Below are 16422 nucleotides of genomic sequence, written 5' to 3'. Positions count from 1 at the left end.
CACTCTCAAGGCAGCGAGACAATGGAGACAGTGCTGGCTCAGGAGGCATGGACCTGGGGGAACTTTCCTTCCCTCCCTATGAATAGTGCACAAGGCTGATCCCTAAGCTCCTCTCCATCTTTGAAATGGCAAAGCCCCCATCCAGGACCTGTTCCCAGGATCTGCCCACAAGAGTTGTGTTCAGAGGGGATGTCGCCAGGTGAACACGGATGGGAGCCTGGGTGCCTTTTGGTCACCAGGATGTAGAAATAGCCCAGCCCAGACTGAAAGATGGAGCCTGACGGGCTGGACTTCCAGGTGGACAGAGAGCTGTGAACTGTCAATTCAAGGGTAGTGACCTTCAGGGGGAGAAATGTAAACCATGGGCACAAAGGAGAAGAGAGGGGGAGTGAGGGGGAGGGAGAGAAAGAGAGAGGGAGAGAGAGAGAAAGTTCCATGCGGGAAGGACATTGATTGGTCGCCTCCCATATGTGCCCCAACTGGAGATTGAACTGGAAACCCAGGCATGTGCCCTGACTGGGAATCAAACCCACAACCTTTTTGGTGTACGGGACAACACTCCAACCAACTGAGTCCCCCGGCCAGGGCTCTGCAGTCTCTTGCCCTAGAGGGGGAGACTGTAGAACTTGTCCCTACTCTCACCCCTCAGCAGTCCTGGTTCAGGATCCGGTTTTTGAATCTAAGCAGAAATCTCTTCCTGGATGACAGAATGACTTCCTGAGTAACAGGCATAGAGTCACCAGTGAATTGAGGCCAACACCCTATCCCAGAAGTCACTTTCCCCTCACAGGTGAGAACCTGCCCCTGACCCAGTTCGGGCTGCAGGCTGACCCAAGGACAGGGCCTTCAAAGAGACTCTTCCTCCTGTTTCTCTCTCTCCTGGTGCTCCAGTTTAGTAATTCAGAGCAGAGTGGGCCCCAAAGGGGAGTCTGCCCCTCAGACCGCAGCAAGGAGTGTGGCTATGGCCTCCACAGGCACAGGTTGGGGGCTCCTTCCCACAGGGAGGTGCCAAGAGGAGGCTCTGCGGGTTCTGAAGGTTTAGGTGCAGAGAGGCTGGGCTGGGGCAGGGCCACAGCTTGTCAGTTGGAAAGTTACTGTTTCCAGGGGCGGAGGCATCAGGCGAGCCAGGCTCAGTGGAACCCGGCTTGCACACGCGAGCTGATTCAGGTGGATCCCCAGATGAACAGAGTTGAGGCTAAGCACCTACAACGCATTATCCGAGACAGCCAAGACCCTGGGCCTGCAGCGGAGGTGGTCCCTTGACAGGTGCTCTTGGGAGCCACTTAATTTGAGAATCCCGCATGCCTCCGTGACCCAAAGCCACCTTCAATGGCAGGGAGGGGAAGGTCCAGTCTCCGTCCCACTCCAGTAACCCTCGGGGAGGCTTTGGTGTGAGGGGGATTTGTAGTTCCTGTCCCTAGGAGTCCTCCCATCCTAAGAACACAGAAAAGGACAAAAAGGTGAGGGATGTGGCTTTCAGGTTTCAGATGGAGACTGTGGAGCAGGGCTGAGCAGGAGTGGCAGGATGGCAGGGCGGGGACGGGACAGAGGACGCAGAAGGGTCCACTGGCAGGAGGGACTGAGGCCAATCAGAAATGAGCACCTTTATGAGCTCTTGAGACAAGGCCCGGCTTTAAAGCTTAATGAACAAGGACAAAGACATCTCCACTTGGTCCAGACACACAGCCATTGTCAGAAACCTTGGGTTCTTCCTTGAGCTTGTGCTTCTACATGGACACACACACACACACACACACACACACACACACACGTCAGCGTGTGCCCACATGCACACACAGGTCTATGAGCGTGTGTGCCTACTGGAAAGCTCATGGCAGCCACTGTGCTGGAAGCTGGTGGGTGGTGGCAATTCTATCTCAGCAGCTGTCACTGCAGCTCCCATACCCATCCACCTCCACCCGGTGACAGGGCTCTGACAGGCCAGGCCCCTCCCTAGCTGGGGTGCATGCTCATTTCCCCTCCCTCCACACCTCTCCCAAGGCTAGAGGACTCTCCTGGCCACACCCTCTGTCCTGCTCTGGGACCTGGACAGTGGCTTTCATGCGTGTGCCCCAGGAGGGACAGGGCAGAGACCATCGAGGGGTTGCCCCAGGGGCCACATATCGGGCAGAGCCTAGGGACCTTGCCGGGAGAACTTGGATATCCTGGGTGGAAGGAAGGTGGGCTGATAAGAAGCAAAGGAAGAGTCGTCTTAGTTTTTCTTGCTCCTGGAAGAATCAGGAAATTATAAAAGACCTGGATGGTTGAGTTTGAGGACAACTACAGAGCCCAATTCATGCCTCCTCGCCTCCCTGACACTGACAATATAGAGAGGAAGAGATACAGCCCAGAGGGGTGAGGAGAGCTGCCCGTGCCCCATGCCTTGGGGCTTGTAGAGCCAGGCCTGGACCTTGGCCTGCCATGCCAGGAGCAATGTCCTGTCCATATTCTGTTGGTGTCATCCCCATCTCCCCCCGCCTTCCCCGCTGGTGACTGCCCACCTGCTGAGGGGCACGGAGTGAGATGGTGCATTCAGGAAGGGTGGGATTAAGGGCCAGGCAGCCCGAGGGCAAGACTCCCATTGCACCTGGGTCCCTGAGGGCCACAATTGAGACCAGACCAAGCACATGCTCTGAGCTGGGATACAGCCTGGCTTGTATCCACTTATGAGCAGTTGAGGCTGAACCTCAATCATCCTCATATGTACAATAGGGTAAGAATGCCCACCGCTTAAGCAGGCTGTGATCATTCATGAGATCATGTTTGTGAAGTGCCTGACACTGGAGCCACACTCAGGCCACTAAAGGTCACACTGCTCCTCATTAGCTAAGCTCTCTTAGCTAATGGGTCCTCAACCCAACACTCTGACATAGGGGAAGGCAAGAATTGTGAACTGGCCATGGCCTTGAGGATGTCCAGCCCAGCTATGCCAGCCCTGGTCTGAGTCATATCTCTGAGGATGGATAAATTTGGGGGGAAATGAATACAGGCAGCCAACATTCCTTCTGAGAATGTTCTTCTCTTTCTTCTAGGACATCCAAAACTCCGGAAGATGTGTGAACCAAAATGCAACCCCTGCCCGCCAAAACCCCCTTGCTGCCCAGCAAAATCACCCCCCTGCCCACCAAAACCCCCCTGTTGCCCGCCAAAACCCCCCTGTTGCCCACCAAAACCCGCCTGTCCGCCAAAACCCCCCTGCTGCCCGCAAAAACCCGCCTGCCCGCCAAAACCCCCCTGTTGCATTGAGCCCAGATGCTGCTGCTTGGAGCCCAAGCCGGAGTGCACCTGCCTTAACAAGGATTCTGAGCCCAAGCCGCCCCAAACTCCAAGCAGCCAACAGGCGCCCCAAAGCCCCAAACTTGGGGCCACATCAGATGGCTTGGCGCAGAAGAAGAAAAACAAGTAGGTTGTCCCAAATGGCTATGCCCATCACTTGGTAAGGTCAGGCTTGACCTACATTTAGAAAAGCTGTTTCTCATTGACCACCATGGACTCCCGATGAGAAGCTCCTATTTCCCTTCATAACCCGCCCCCCCCCCTGCCACCGTGGGGCAGTCTCCAACTGGAAATAGAAGAGGCTGGAGTCATCTTTCCTAGTGATCCTGACATTAGATAGCACCAAAATGAAAGCGCAATAAAAACAAAAATCAAATGGCGTCTCCCTTTGCTCCTTAACCAGTGGAACCATCTCACCTGTCGGGCCTAAGTCCAAGAAAATGTTCTGGGCATGTACTGAAGGCCAGAGGAGCCAGCAGCCAGGAGCACGGCTCAGCAGGGGTGACTGACTCATCCTGGTTGTCAAATGCAAGCCCTGCATTGCAGAAGCCCCTCCGGTCCTAGGCGAAGGGGACAGTCAGTCAATCCCTGGGTATCACATTCAAGGCCAGAACAAGCATGTCCCTAGGAGGCTCTCTGGGCAAGGACTCCACCAAGCTCCGTCTGGCACAGGCGGCCAAGTCTCATGGCATCAGCACTACCTCTTTGATCCTAAAGCAGGTGGTTCCACCTCTCTCTGACTCCATTTTCCCATCTGGAAAATATGGGTAATGGTACTTACCCCAAAGGGTTTTTATGAGAATTAAATGGGATACTTTAAAGTATTTAACATAGGGGCTAACACATAGTGGATACACAATTCATGTTTCTCCTCAAACCTCTGTCACCAGGTGCCTATTTCCCTCCAAAGAAGCCACCATACTTCAATAATTTGTCCCCCCCGCCTCCACACACACACACCTCCATTAATCCAGGTGGGTAGATGGAAATAGAGCAATCAGCCTTATTCACCATACCCTGAAACTTCCATTTTGACTCTTTCTTTGGTATATAATTGACATATCACCTCTAAAATTTTTATAATGCCCCTTTATATTTCTTCCACACAATTCTTTCTGCCCACCAATCCCCTAAAACAACTCATCTACCTTTGATCTTTATAAGTTAGTTTTCAGTTCCAAGAATTTTATAAGTGGAATCATCCAGTGTGCATTCTTTTATGACTGATTTCTTCACTCAGCAAAACTACTTTGAGATTCCAACAAGTTGTTGCACGTATCTAAATTGTTCATTCTTTTTTTCCCCCCGAGTAGTAAATGCCCTCATTGTAGGGATAGAGCACATTTTTTAATCCATTATTCTATTGATGGACATTTGGGTTGGCTCCAGGTTTAGGCTATTACAAATGAAGCTGCCAGGAATATTTGTGACAAGTCTTTTGATGGACATTTGCTTTCATTTCTCTTGGGTAAAGACCTAAGGGTAGAATGATGGTGATATACACAGTAGGTGTACATTTTACTTTTTAAACAACTGCCCACTGTTTTCCAAAATGATTGCACCACTTTCCATTCCCAAGGAAGTGCATGAGAATTTTTAGGTGTTCTAGTAAATACATAGTGTTATGTCATCACTTTCCATGTCCTTAATGACTGTTGATGTTGAGCATTATTTTACTGAGCTGTAAAATTCAAGTCCTTTATCAGGTAAGTGATTTGCACATATTTTCTCCAGTCTGTGGCTTGTCTTTTCATTGTGTTAAAGTTTCAAAGAGTAGAGCTTAATTTTAATAAAATTCAATTACGCGTTCCCACCACTATCTGAAAAGAGAACATTTCTATGAAACCTTTCACAAGCCAAAATATCATCAAGTGAAGAGTATTCCCCGCTTTCTGAAAGTTTGGGTTATGCCACTTTTAAAAAGCAGGAGATACCTTTTAAAATAATTTTTAAAAATTTATGGATCTTGTTTTTGGTTTCATGTCTAAGAAATCTTTGCCTAATTCTAGGAGATAACTTCAAGAAGTTAATTTTTATACAGTGAGAGGTATAAACAAAGGTTTTTTGGGGTGGGGAGTATGGAGTGGAGCCTATGGATATCCAATAGTTTTAGACTATCCTTTCTCTACTGAATTAATCGCCCTTATATCTTTGTCAAAAATCAACTGGCCATACTTGTTTACACTTATCTCTTAATTCTTATTTCATTCCTTAACCTATCTGTTTACCTTGACATATTGTTTTGTTAACTGTAGCTTTATATAAATCTTAAAGTCAGATAATATTAAGTCCTATAATTTTGTATGTTTTCAAATTTGCTTCAGCTATTCTAGGTCCTTTGCAATTCCATGTGAATTTTAGAATGAACTTGATTTCTAGAAAAAAAAGCCTGCTGAGATTTTGACTGAGGTTGAATTAAATCTATAGATTAAGATGGAAAGGAATGAATATCTTAATATCAAGCCTTTCAATTCATAAAAATGGAATATTTCTCAATTTACTTAAGTTGTCTTTAATTTCTCTTAAGTTTTGTAACTCTTAGAGACCAACTTTTACACATATTTTGTCGTATTTTCCTTAGTTTATACACTTTGATCATATTGTAAATGGTATTTTTATTTTAGCTTCTAATTATTCACTGTTAGTATGTAACAATACAATTATTTTTGTATATTAATCTTGTACACTGCTTATAAGTTTTAATAGCTTCATGTAAAGTACATAGGATTTTCTACAGATATAATTAGGTCACCTTTCCTTTCCACTCTGGATGCCTTTATCTCTCTTTTTCTTCTCTGCCACATGAGGATGTCCCTTGTCTTTCTCCTTTACTAAGATGTTTTAACAAGAAAGTGGATGTTGATTTTAAAAAACTGCTTTTTTTTCTGCATCTATTGAGATAATCATATAGTTTTCCTTTTTAGTCTGTTAATATGGTGAGTTACATTGATTGATTTGGAATGTTAAAACAACCTGGCCTTCCTGAGAGAAACCCTATTTGATCAGGTTGCTTAATCCTTCTTACATGTTCTTAGATTTGATTTGCTAAAATAAAGGACACCCCTCCCTCAACACTCCACAAACCCTTCCCTGCCCTATTTTCCTACATAGTGTATCTGACAGGCGTTAGATTCCAGATGTGCGTTGACTTGTCATCTGCCTCACACACTGCAATGGAAGCTTTAGGCAGGTGGGGGGTTTTGCCCGTTGTGTTCGATGCTGTATTCCCAGGGCAGTTGAACAACAAAAAAAAAAAAAATAAGGCAGAAGATGCCAAAGGTATTTCCAGCACAGAGAATGGAATGCACAGAGGCACCGCGGTGAGTAAAAGTGAACCCGGGAGACATGGCCCTGGCCCTGGCCCAGACCTGCCACTGACCCTGTGTGATCCTTCCACTCTCTAGACTGTGCCAAGGCTGAACTCCGTGACCAGGAAGGCTCCTCCAGCACCAGCTTTCTCAGACATGGATCCTTAGCTGGGGAGGGAGGTGGTTCTAGGGTGACTGGGGCCTGAGGCTCCTGGGAGAAGTGCTGGGGGCCCGGGGTACAAGGAAGAGAGAAGGGTGAGGCTGGAGCTGAGCAAGCAAGACTCACCTGTAACAGGAACTCTGGGCTCACCTTTCTCCTCCTGACCTCTCTCGCCCCTTCTGACCCTCCATCCCCCTCCAAACAGGCTTTCTTGTAAAACTTGAGTGGCAGGAAAAGAACGTTTCAGTCACTCCAGCAGTTTCTAGCTTGCTTGTCTTCTGGTTTGCAGCTCTCCAGTCTTCCCCTGTGCCAACCCTGGGTCCTTCCAGGGGACACAGAAGGGCTCCAGTGTCTACTGCACTTGATGGACATCTCTGCCTTTAGAGAGAGGCGGAGAGGTTGGCCTGGGAGCAGAGACACCCACGTTTCATCCAACTGTGGGACCATTGCCCAGTCATTGCACTGCTCGGAGCCTCAGCCCCTCATCTGTTAAGTGCAGAGGATTAAATGGGATAGTGGATGAGGCCTGTGTAGCATCATGTCTGGTAAACAGCAGGCTTTGAAGGTTCGTTTCCTTTGCATTCTCCCCAGGGAGAATCGTGCAACCCTGGTCAGCTCACACCTGCGTCTATGCACAGGCCCGTTAGTCAGGGGCATGGCATGAATTACACCCATCCCTCCATTTCTGTGTCTGTCTCTCCATTCAATGGAAGTTTCCTGAGAGCAGGAGCAGGGGTTGTATCTGCCGCAGACTAGAGAGGAAGTGGTAGGTCAAGGCCCTCCCCAGTACACTGGCCGTCGGAGCCCCGGCAGCCAGCACTTGCCCTGAGTCTGACTTGATGAAGGTAGTCAATGGGAGTCATGGTTTAGGGAGGAAGAAATAGGCCCTGTTTTATACTCTGGACCAGACCAACCCATCTGGAGCTTGGAGCAGTGGGACAGCTTCCTGGCAAATAGTCCACTGTTCGGAGAACAGAGGAAGGTAGAAAGGACCCAGCTGGGGCTGCTCCAGGGGCTCGGCAGGATCCCGGGGAGGCAGGGAAATTTAAGCAACTAACTGCTCTTGGCAAAAATGTCTCCTCTAGGACCAGATATTTGCCCAGTTCCACACCCCCCCCACACACAAACACATACACACTTATAGACACACTCATATACACACAAACATACACATACACACACTCACTAGACACACACACTTACAAATACACACATACATACACACACAAACACACTCATGCATATAAACACACATGCACACACGTGACTCCATATGCATTTACATGGCCTCTGCAACTACTTTCAGAACAGTAACACTCCTCAAGGTGGGATAAGGTGAAAATAAACTTCAACACCTGCACCAGCCTGGAAGGAGAACTCTCTGTTCCCTGGACCAATGAGGGTCATCCCAAGAGCATTTCAGCTGGATCTGAGCTAAGGAAAACTGACCCTTCCTCCAAAAAACCCAGGCCTGACCACAATAAATAACTGGTTCACAGTTGGAAGATGTCTGAGGTCACCTGATACAACCGGTCACACATGCATTCTCCAAGGCCCCCAGCTCAGACATGCTGCTGCCTTCTGTTGCAAAGAATCAACTACAAAGAATGTGATTTCCCAAACCGTGAGCCCCAGGAGAGGGCATTCTGCCAGCTGGACGAGAGGACACTGAGCATCTCCTCTTCCCACCTGGGGAGCTGTGCCTGTCTTTGCTCCTCTTACTGCACCAAGAACAGGACTGGGACTGGCCTTCCGTAGTGAGCACAGCAAGAATCAGCACTAGGACTGGAAGTGGGACCAGCCATCCCACAGGCCAAAAGAGGGAAGCCAGAGGAAGACGTAAGAAGGCCAAATGCGCACATCAGATGGACCAGCACCAACACCCACAGAGAAAGAATCAGCCTCTTGGCTTTTTTGTGGTCCCATCTCCCTTTCTTGTCTTGCTCCCTCCGGAGCAGCATATGGGCACAAAAGGCGAATGAGGAGCAAAGGTCAGGTTCAGGAGGCCATGGAGGAGAATGGTGAGAATTCTGGGCCCACGGGGAGGTGACTAATGCAGGTGCAGATTGAGATGGCATAGCTGACAGTGCCCTGGGCAGAGGAGGACGCCTATGGGGAGGGATCTAAGGTTAGCAGCCTCAGAGTATGGGGCCACTGCCTCACCCAGAAATAGCCTAAGCATGGCTCCCCAAGATGGGAGGACACACAAGACATCCTGGCCCAAGTCACGTTCCCAGGGCCATCTGCCTTCATCTCATACTGCCAACGAAAAGCTGCTCCCAAAGCTCCCCCCACCTGCCAGGGCAGTGAACGCTGCCCTCCCACAGCTAAACAACAGTTCACATAAGCTGCCTCACTCCAAAAGAAAGAGAAGCCTGCTAGTTTTTGCCTCTGCAAGAGAAAGAGCCAGGGCCTCTTTGGGCTGGGGCAGAGCTGGGGTCAAGGCCTCTGTAGGTGTCATGGGATGTGATCTCATCCTCATTACATTGGACGGGGCCTGGACAGTTACCCTCACTCATCATGTGGACCGATGAGGTCATTCACACAGACACCGAGGGAATCTCCCCGATATACATGCATGTCTGGCCCCCAAATGGGGTAACCAGAGGGCAGAGCATGAGGCCTCTGAGCCCTTAAAATGCTGGGGCTCTTCCACCTCCTGTCCGACTCACACACACCTCAGCTTCATGCTCCTCCCTCCTTCCCACACCCTAACTTTGCCCAGTGACTGACGGCTCTCACACACACTCTCCCCCAAAAGCTCTCATTATGTTGTGAATCAGAGGGCGGGGGGCAGATCTGGCAGATACAACCCCTAGAAACCCATAAGACCGGTGTGACTTCCGGGAGCAGGGTCTGCTGCCCTGGGACTCACTGTCATGGGCTGGGGAGAGGCAGATTCTTGCCAAGTGAGGTCAGCAGCAGAGTTCAAGGCCACGGTGCCCATGTGAAGATATTTGGGTAGCTCTCCATGAGGGGGGGGAGGGAAGGCTTCCCCAGCCCCAGAAAATGACACAGTGCCTGTGCTATGGAGAAGGCAGAGTGAGCTCCCAGGTGGGCTCGGGGAACAGAAAGGGAAGGAGGAGAGGGTAGTCTTTCAGAGGCAGGAGTCCCTCCATCTGTCTTTCAAGACTGAGCCCCCCAGAGCATGGCTAAGTTAGCATTGTAAATTGATCTATTGGGGGCTGGAAGAAAGGTGCCTTTCGGGAAACCCATGAGGAATCAGGACACTTCTCAAAATGAGCCCCAGAAATGAGTATTTGTCTTCATATTGTGCTAACAGTTCTCTTTTTATTTGGTTGTAAAGAAGAGAGTTTAAATAAATAATGTCCATAAAATAAGCTATATACCAATTATTAAAAAGTATATCACAATTGTTTTTCACACACACACACACACACACACACACACACACACACATCACTCTACATTCTTTGATAGTAGTTATCTCCCTGTGGTGAGATTCACGGTCCATTCCTTCCTTCCTTCACTTAACATTTGTAGAGCACTGAGTCCATGTGTTGCTTATGATGGGTTCTGGGGACATGGTGGAACACACTCCAGGCTAAGCAACCCCTGCCTTCTAAAGCTTATTTTCCAATGGGAGAGAGAGGAAATGGGCAAGTGACCAAAGGCAAACAAAGGCCCTCAATTGTTATTAATGACATGAAGTGAACCGGAAGATCACCCTCTAGATGGGTTGTCAGGGAAGGCTTCTGGCAGCCCCAACCTTCCCGCTGATGCTGAGGCACAAAGAGCCAGGGGCCTGGGAGAAGCAAGCCCTGAGCGAGGAAGCGCTGGGCTCCTCCTGGGAACCAAGGGCCCTCAGCGAGGGCCTCTAACACCACAGCAATGAGTTTGGACTTTATTTCGATGTGCTGAGTCACCACCAATCCTGGGGAGGGACGAGCTGCAGTACCCGCACTGAAACATTACTTAAGCTCTTTTTAGGGAATGGTTTGGGGAAAGCAATGGATGATTTGGTTTTATCTTCATCCTTTATACATTTCCCAAAGAATTCCAGAAAGTGGTTGTTTTAGCATCATAACAAGCAATCCTGATTTTATATATTGTAGTTGAATGCCTGTTTTCTTGCCTGGGGTGGCCCATCTTTTGGAGTTTCAATGAGTTTTTATTCTTGGGAGCTTCTGAACTTCAAGCCTTAGACATTAGGCATGGGCAGTCCAAGGCACATAGCGGGAGACTCCTATGAGCCTTCCATTTGTCCCTGTTGGGCCTAAAGTCCTTTGCCCCCAAAACAGGGTTTATTTCCTGACAGCATAGAGCTATAGATAGGTCCTGAGAGTACATGGCTGTGGGCTAATGGCCAAGAGAATCCCCAGGAACCCCATCTCTTCATGAGAAGTGATTTTCCCACCTTTACACCACATATTCTTTGTGGACATTCCAGAGAGAAACGTAATTTTCCATTTCTTGCCCTTGGAAATGAATCTCTGCCTAGTAGTGGGGATAAACCCAGTCTACAGGTGGAGAAATTGAGATCCAGAGATGCTTGGCTGAGGTCACAAAACATTAGGAAAAGGGGACTTGGTTCCTGAGCTGCCTCCCTCACCTCCCTGGGCCCAGGTCATGAGTGAGTCAGGAGTGCTTGAGCCCCCTGAGCCCTCTGGCCAGGCAGGAGCTGTGTCTGAGTGTGAAAAGGGGCCCTGAGGGGTTTCTTACTTCAGGTGCCTGTGATGTGTCAGGGAGGGGCTGGAGGAAGTTGACTAACTTCAGTGGTGGAACCAGTCCATCTCCTTCAACCTAGGAAGGCAGCCAGTCTGGGACCAGTATAAAGGGTGCCCTGGCCCCTGCTCAGCTCAGCATTCCACTAGAAGCCCATCCAGCCATCCTTCCTGTGGACCTGGTAAGTGTGAACCAACGGAACCAGGGTTGGAACCAGGGGCCTCCAACAGGCAGAGCATGATGGGGGGAATGCCAGGGTGGGTGCAGGTATCCTCATGGACTGGATTCAGCTGCAGTACCTGTGCTTCTAGAAGGGCTTCAGTCACTGTGCCGAGGGACAGGTGTCATGGAATGGAAACAGAAAAGATGGCAATCTCCTCCTGTCACCTCTTTCCTTGGGGCCATGTTCTGGAATGTGTGTGTGTGGTGAATGTGAGAAAGTGTAAGAGTGAGACAGAGGTGGGGGCAGGGAGATGGGGATGCAGCATGAATATGGCCAAATTCCGTCCTCAAATTCTTGGATTTAGGTTGACCGTGATTTTGCCTCTCTTATGGGGGCAGAGGCTTCAGGGAAATGCCTGTAACTCTTGGCTCTGTGGCAAAAGGGGGAACTTCAGAATGGAGAAAACTTTCTATTTGGAGAAACCCAGGCAGAGCAGGGGCAGGAAAACCGAACTTAAAAGTGGAGATTTGGAAGAGCCAGCTCCATTCTCAGCAACGTTGCTGCCCCTCCCGCCACCCCTCACCTGAGCACTGGGGCTGCAGGGAGAGCTCGGAGCTCATGAGGAAAGTAGCTCTGCAGTTAACAGGCCAACCTGCTCGTTTTAAAGAGGAGACAGCTGGGGCCCAGAAGGGCTAAGTGCCTGGCCCAGGAGCACACAGTATTTCAGTGAGGTATTTAAACCAAGAATATGTCATGAGACTCCAATCCAGGGCTCACGCCATGACCTCTCACCTCCTCTGCAGCATGGGCTAATGGCTCCCAGGACTTTCCTAGGACCTAACCTCTTTCTGCTATGACCCCAAACTCTTTCCTCCTTGGAGGTCAGAAATGAGGAGAGGCAAGGATGAGTAGCCAGCAGGAGGTGCAGTGGGGCCCAGCCCACCCTTTCGGAGCAGCTCTGGAGACAGAACTCTTGCAGGAAAGGAAGCTCCCAGGAGGGCCTCTCCCCGCCTCTCCCCATCACTACCTCCCTCTGTTGCTTCTAGGGAGTGACAGCTGGAGGTGGCGGGAGAGTCCCGGCCCCGGAGATGAGAGGGGCTGCTGAGGAACCAGGCACTGATTGCTTGGGAATTCCTCTACTGCCTCTCTTCAGCGCCCCCTCTTACCCCTCCTGTTTTTCAGGTTGACCTGAAGCAGCTTCCAAGATGTCCCAGCAGCAATACACTCTGCCAGTGACCCTGCCCCCGGCCCTCAGCCAGGAGCCCCTCAAGCCTGTTCCTCCTCCCGCTGATACCCAGCAGGAGCAGGTGAAGCAGCCAACTCCGCTGCCTGTCCCATGCCAGGAGGTGCCCTCTGAGCTCCCAAGGGAAGTCCCTTTGGAGCAAGGAGATAAACATACAACTCCTGTGAAGGGGGTGCCGGAGCAAGACTGTGAGCCCCAGCCCCAGAAGCTACAGCAGCTGGAACAGCAGCAACAGCAGCAAGAGACACAGGAGCAGGAACTGCACCTGGAAGAGCATCTGGAACAGCAGCAGCAGGAGGAGCAACAGGAGCAGAAAGGGCAGCAGCAGCAAGAGGAACAGCATGAGGACCAGGATGCAGAAAACTTGGAGCAGCCGCTGGAGGAGGCTAAAGCACAAAGGGAGCAACAGCTAAAGGAGCAGCTGGGACAGGAGAAGAAGCTCCCAGACCAGCAACTGGATGGGGAGCTAGCAAAGAGAGATGAGCAACTGGAAAAGAAAGGAGAGCAGCTGCCGGAGCACCCGGGGCAGCAGGAGGAGCAGCCAGAGCCAGCAGAGCAGCAGGACGGGCAGCTCAAACAACCTGCATGTGTCCCAGCTCCTGGCCAGGCCCAAGAGACCCACCCAGTCCAGCCACTGAAGGGAGAAGCCTTGCCCCCTGCAGAGGAGCAGCAGCAGAAGCAGGATGTGCAGTGGCCTCTCAAGCAGAAGTAACCACCCCCAGATCCCAGAGGCCCTCAGGCCACTGCACAGGAAGTGAAGAGAGAGCTGAACCAGTGGCCTCACTTACCTCAGGTCCCCCAGTCTGGACGGCCCACCTCATCTGTGAACCTGCCTGACCCTGTCCCTCTGCTTGTCTCTGTGGTAGAGTGGGATGAGGGAGGGGGAAGCTATTGCTCAGCACCTACTCCTGATGACTCCAGTCCCACCCCATCCCAACCTCAGGTGGCCAGAGCCTCTGCTTGAAGATAGTTACTGCAGTTGTCGCTCTGACGCCATCCCCAGTATTATAGCAGAATCTGTGAGTGTGTACAATGATACAGAATAAATCCTGGAAGTCTGGGATCCTGTATTCTCTTGGCCTTTTGTTTCTCTGCCTCTCACCATATTAAAAATCCGTGTATGGGTCAATGGTTGCAACCGACTCTCTTGGCCAACTCCCAAAGGACAGATATTTTGACCCTCCTCTAAGTCTGTTCCCCAAACCACCCAATGCTTTATACAGCTTTTTAAAAATGAAACCAAACCAATACCATACCAAAGCAAAAAATGATTTCATCATGCATCTGAATGCAACACTTGCCAGTTTTGAAGCGGGGATAAGTTTTTCTGGTTGGGGGAAGAGGATCTGGCTGTCTCAGCCCAGCACTGCCTTACACGCATGGAGCACAATTTTAGCCTCAGGGGTTGTATCTGTAGAATGTCCTCATGTTTTCTAAGAGTCTTATGCACTGCCTACTTGGTTAAAGAAGATTTTAGTACAGTAGTAGAAGCAGCATTGGGCAAGATGAGGAGAGGAGAAACTCCTGGGACTCATCTTTGATGGGGAGTATGACAGTGTTACTAATGGAAGTAAAGGCTATGTCAACTGGAATCATGGAAGCCAAAATGCTGAATCAGCTGCAAGGTCATTGTACCCTTTACCCTCCCTGACATTTCTGTAGTCTTTACCACCATCAATCATTTCGAGACGTGGAGCTCGCTCTTTCCTGGGGATCGTCAGCCTTTAACTATTTAACCACATCATCTCAGGCAGTTTGTCTCGTTACCCGTAGGCATGAGGATATGTCAGGGACATCCTTACTGATACTTCCATAGGCACCCAAACTAAATAGGTCTGAATGGCCTTTAGCATCCCCTCCTTCCCATCCAACTCCAGCAACACTCACTATCTTTCCTCCTTAGGTATTCTCTCTCTTGAGGAACAATATTACCTTGTGCTTTCACCTAAACCAGAGATACCATCATCATTCCTCACTCCTCTTCCCTTCTTCCCTACTCCCCACCAACAATCAAGTCCTTGCTTTCCCTACATACACCTCCCAAGCCTGGACTGAGATCATTTCTTACCAAAGCTTTTGCAATGGCCTTCAAGCTGATTTTCTTTATCCTCTGTCCATCTACCCATCACATAGAGGACAGAGTGTTCTGCTTAAAATTATGATCTAACAGCATTACTCCTTGGGTTAACACTTGTCAGTGCCTCTCATTACTTATGGGACAAGAGCTAAAAGGAAGTCTGGGTAGAATGGGTGGGGGCGGGGGGCAGGAGCTAGGGAGCAGAGGTAGAAGTGATTAGAAACACCTGGAATATGTGAAAAATTATTTTGAAGTCTTAGGTTTTGATTTTTTAATAGTCCTTATATTTAACAACAGTTTTGGATTTACAGAAAAGTCAAGGGGAGAGTATAGAGTTCCCATATACTCCACACCTAGTTTCCCTTATTAACATCTTGCATTAGTGTGGTATATTCATTATATTGATTAACAAAATATTATTGATACCTTATTGTTAAATAAATATGTGGTTGCCCGGCCAGCATGGCTAGGTGGTTGAGTGTCGACCCATGAACCAGGAGGTCATGGTTCAATTCCTGGTCAGGGCATATGCCCAGGTTGCAGACTCAGTCCCCAGTGTGGGGCATGCAGGAGGCAGCCAATCAATGATTCTCTCCCATCATTGATGTTTCTATCTCTCTCTCCCTCTCCCTTCCTCTCTGAAATCAATAAAAAATATATTTAAAAAATAAATAAAGTACGTGGTTTATTCTGATTCCCTTGGTTGGTTTTTACCTAATGCCTCTTTCTGTTCCAGGATCCCATCAGTCACACTGTAGTTGTCTTACCCCCCTTAGCTCCTCTTGACCCTGACAGTTTCTCAGACTCCTTGTTTCTGATGACCTCAACAGTTCTGAGGGGACCTGGTCAGTATTTTTTAGACTACTCTTAAATTGGGTGTGTCTGATGTTTTTCTCAGGGTTAGACTGGAGTTATGGGGTTTTAGGAGGAAGAATACAGAGATCAAGTACCATTTCAAGACTTTATATAAAGCGTACATCCTACTGTTATTTATCAACTTGAGCACCTGGCTGAGGTAGTGTAAGTCGGGTGCACAGGTCAATAAACACATCCTACCTCAGCCCAGGCTACAGGGGACAGGTACTATTTGGCTTCTAAATAATGCTGCTGCCCCTTCACCAGAACACGCCTTATAACTTTAGTAAAAGGACAGTCTTCTGGGCTTTCAGAAGAACAGATTCAGTTGATGGGCTGGGTGGATATAAAAGAGCTTCATTCAAGTAAATCCACCTCTCAAACTCTATCCTATTATTAGCACTCTGTTAAAGTTCTGCATCTCTACCTCATTGAATGTGGGCCATTATTTTTTCCAAGTTCCAAAAGGCGACTCAGCAACAACAACAATAATAATAACAATAAACAAATAAAATGGCCTGGCCAGGTGAGGCGCCATGGTGGAGGCTAAAAGGATGCATGCTAACAGTTGACACAGGTGGCACTGAACCCAACTCCACTACTTACATTCTGTCTGATCTTGGGCAAGTTGCATGATATCTCTGATCTCTTTCT

The 16422-nt window shown here is 49.2% G+C and overlaps 1 protein-coding gene across 1 annotated transcript; it reads left to right on the top strand.

Annotated features, from left to right (window-relative positions):
* Positions 1-11489: 11489 nt before the first annotated feature.
* Positions 11490-15557, top strand: IVL (involucrin). Its single transcript, XM_079761256.1, has 2 exons — positions 11490-11611; positions 12776-15557. The coding sequence occupies exon 2, from the start codon at positions 12799-12801 to the stop codon at positions 13546-13548; it is 750 nt and encodes a 249-aa protein (XP_079617382.1). The 5' UTR covers positions 11490-11611; positions 12776-12798; the 3' UTR covers positions 13549-15557.
* Positions 15558-16422: the final 865 nt, after the last annotated feature.

This window comes from Cnephaeus nilssonii (assembly GCF_951640355.1).
Source record: "Cnephaeus nilssonii genome assembly, chromosome: 21".
NCBI classification, from domain to species: Eukaryota; Metazoa; Chordata; class Mammalia; order Chiroptera; family Vespertilionidae; genus Cnephaeus; species Cnephaeus nilssonii.
Note: the sequence above shows the minus strand (reverse complement) of the source record. Positions and strands in the feature narration are given on the sequence as shown.

What these genes read in the sequence shown, in the direction of transcription:
- IVL (XM_079761256.1), top strand. Translation starts at nt 12,799, where the DNA reads ATGTCCCAGCAGCAATACACTCTGCCAGTGACCCTGCCCCCGGCCCTC.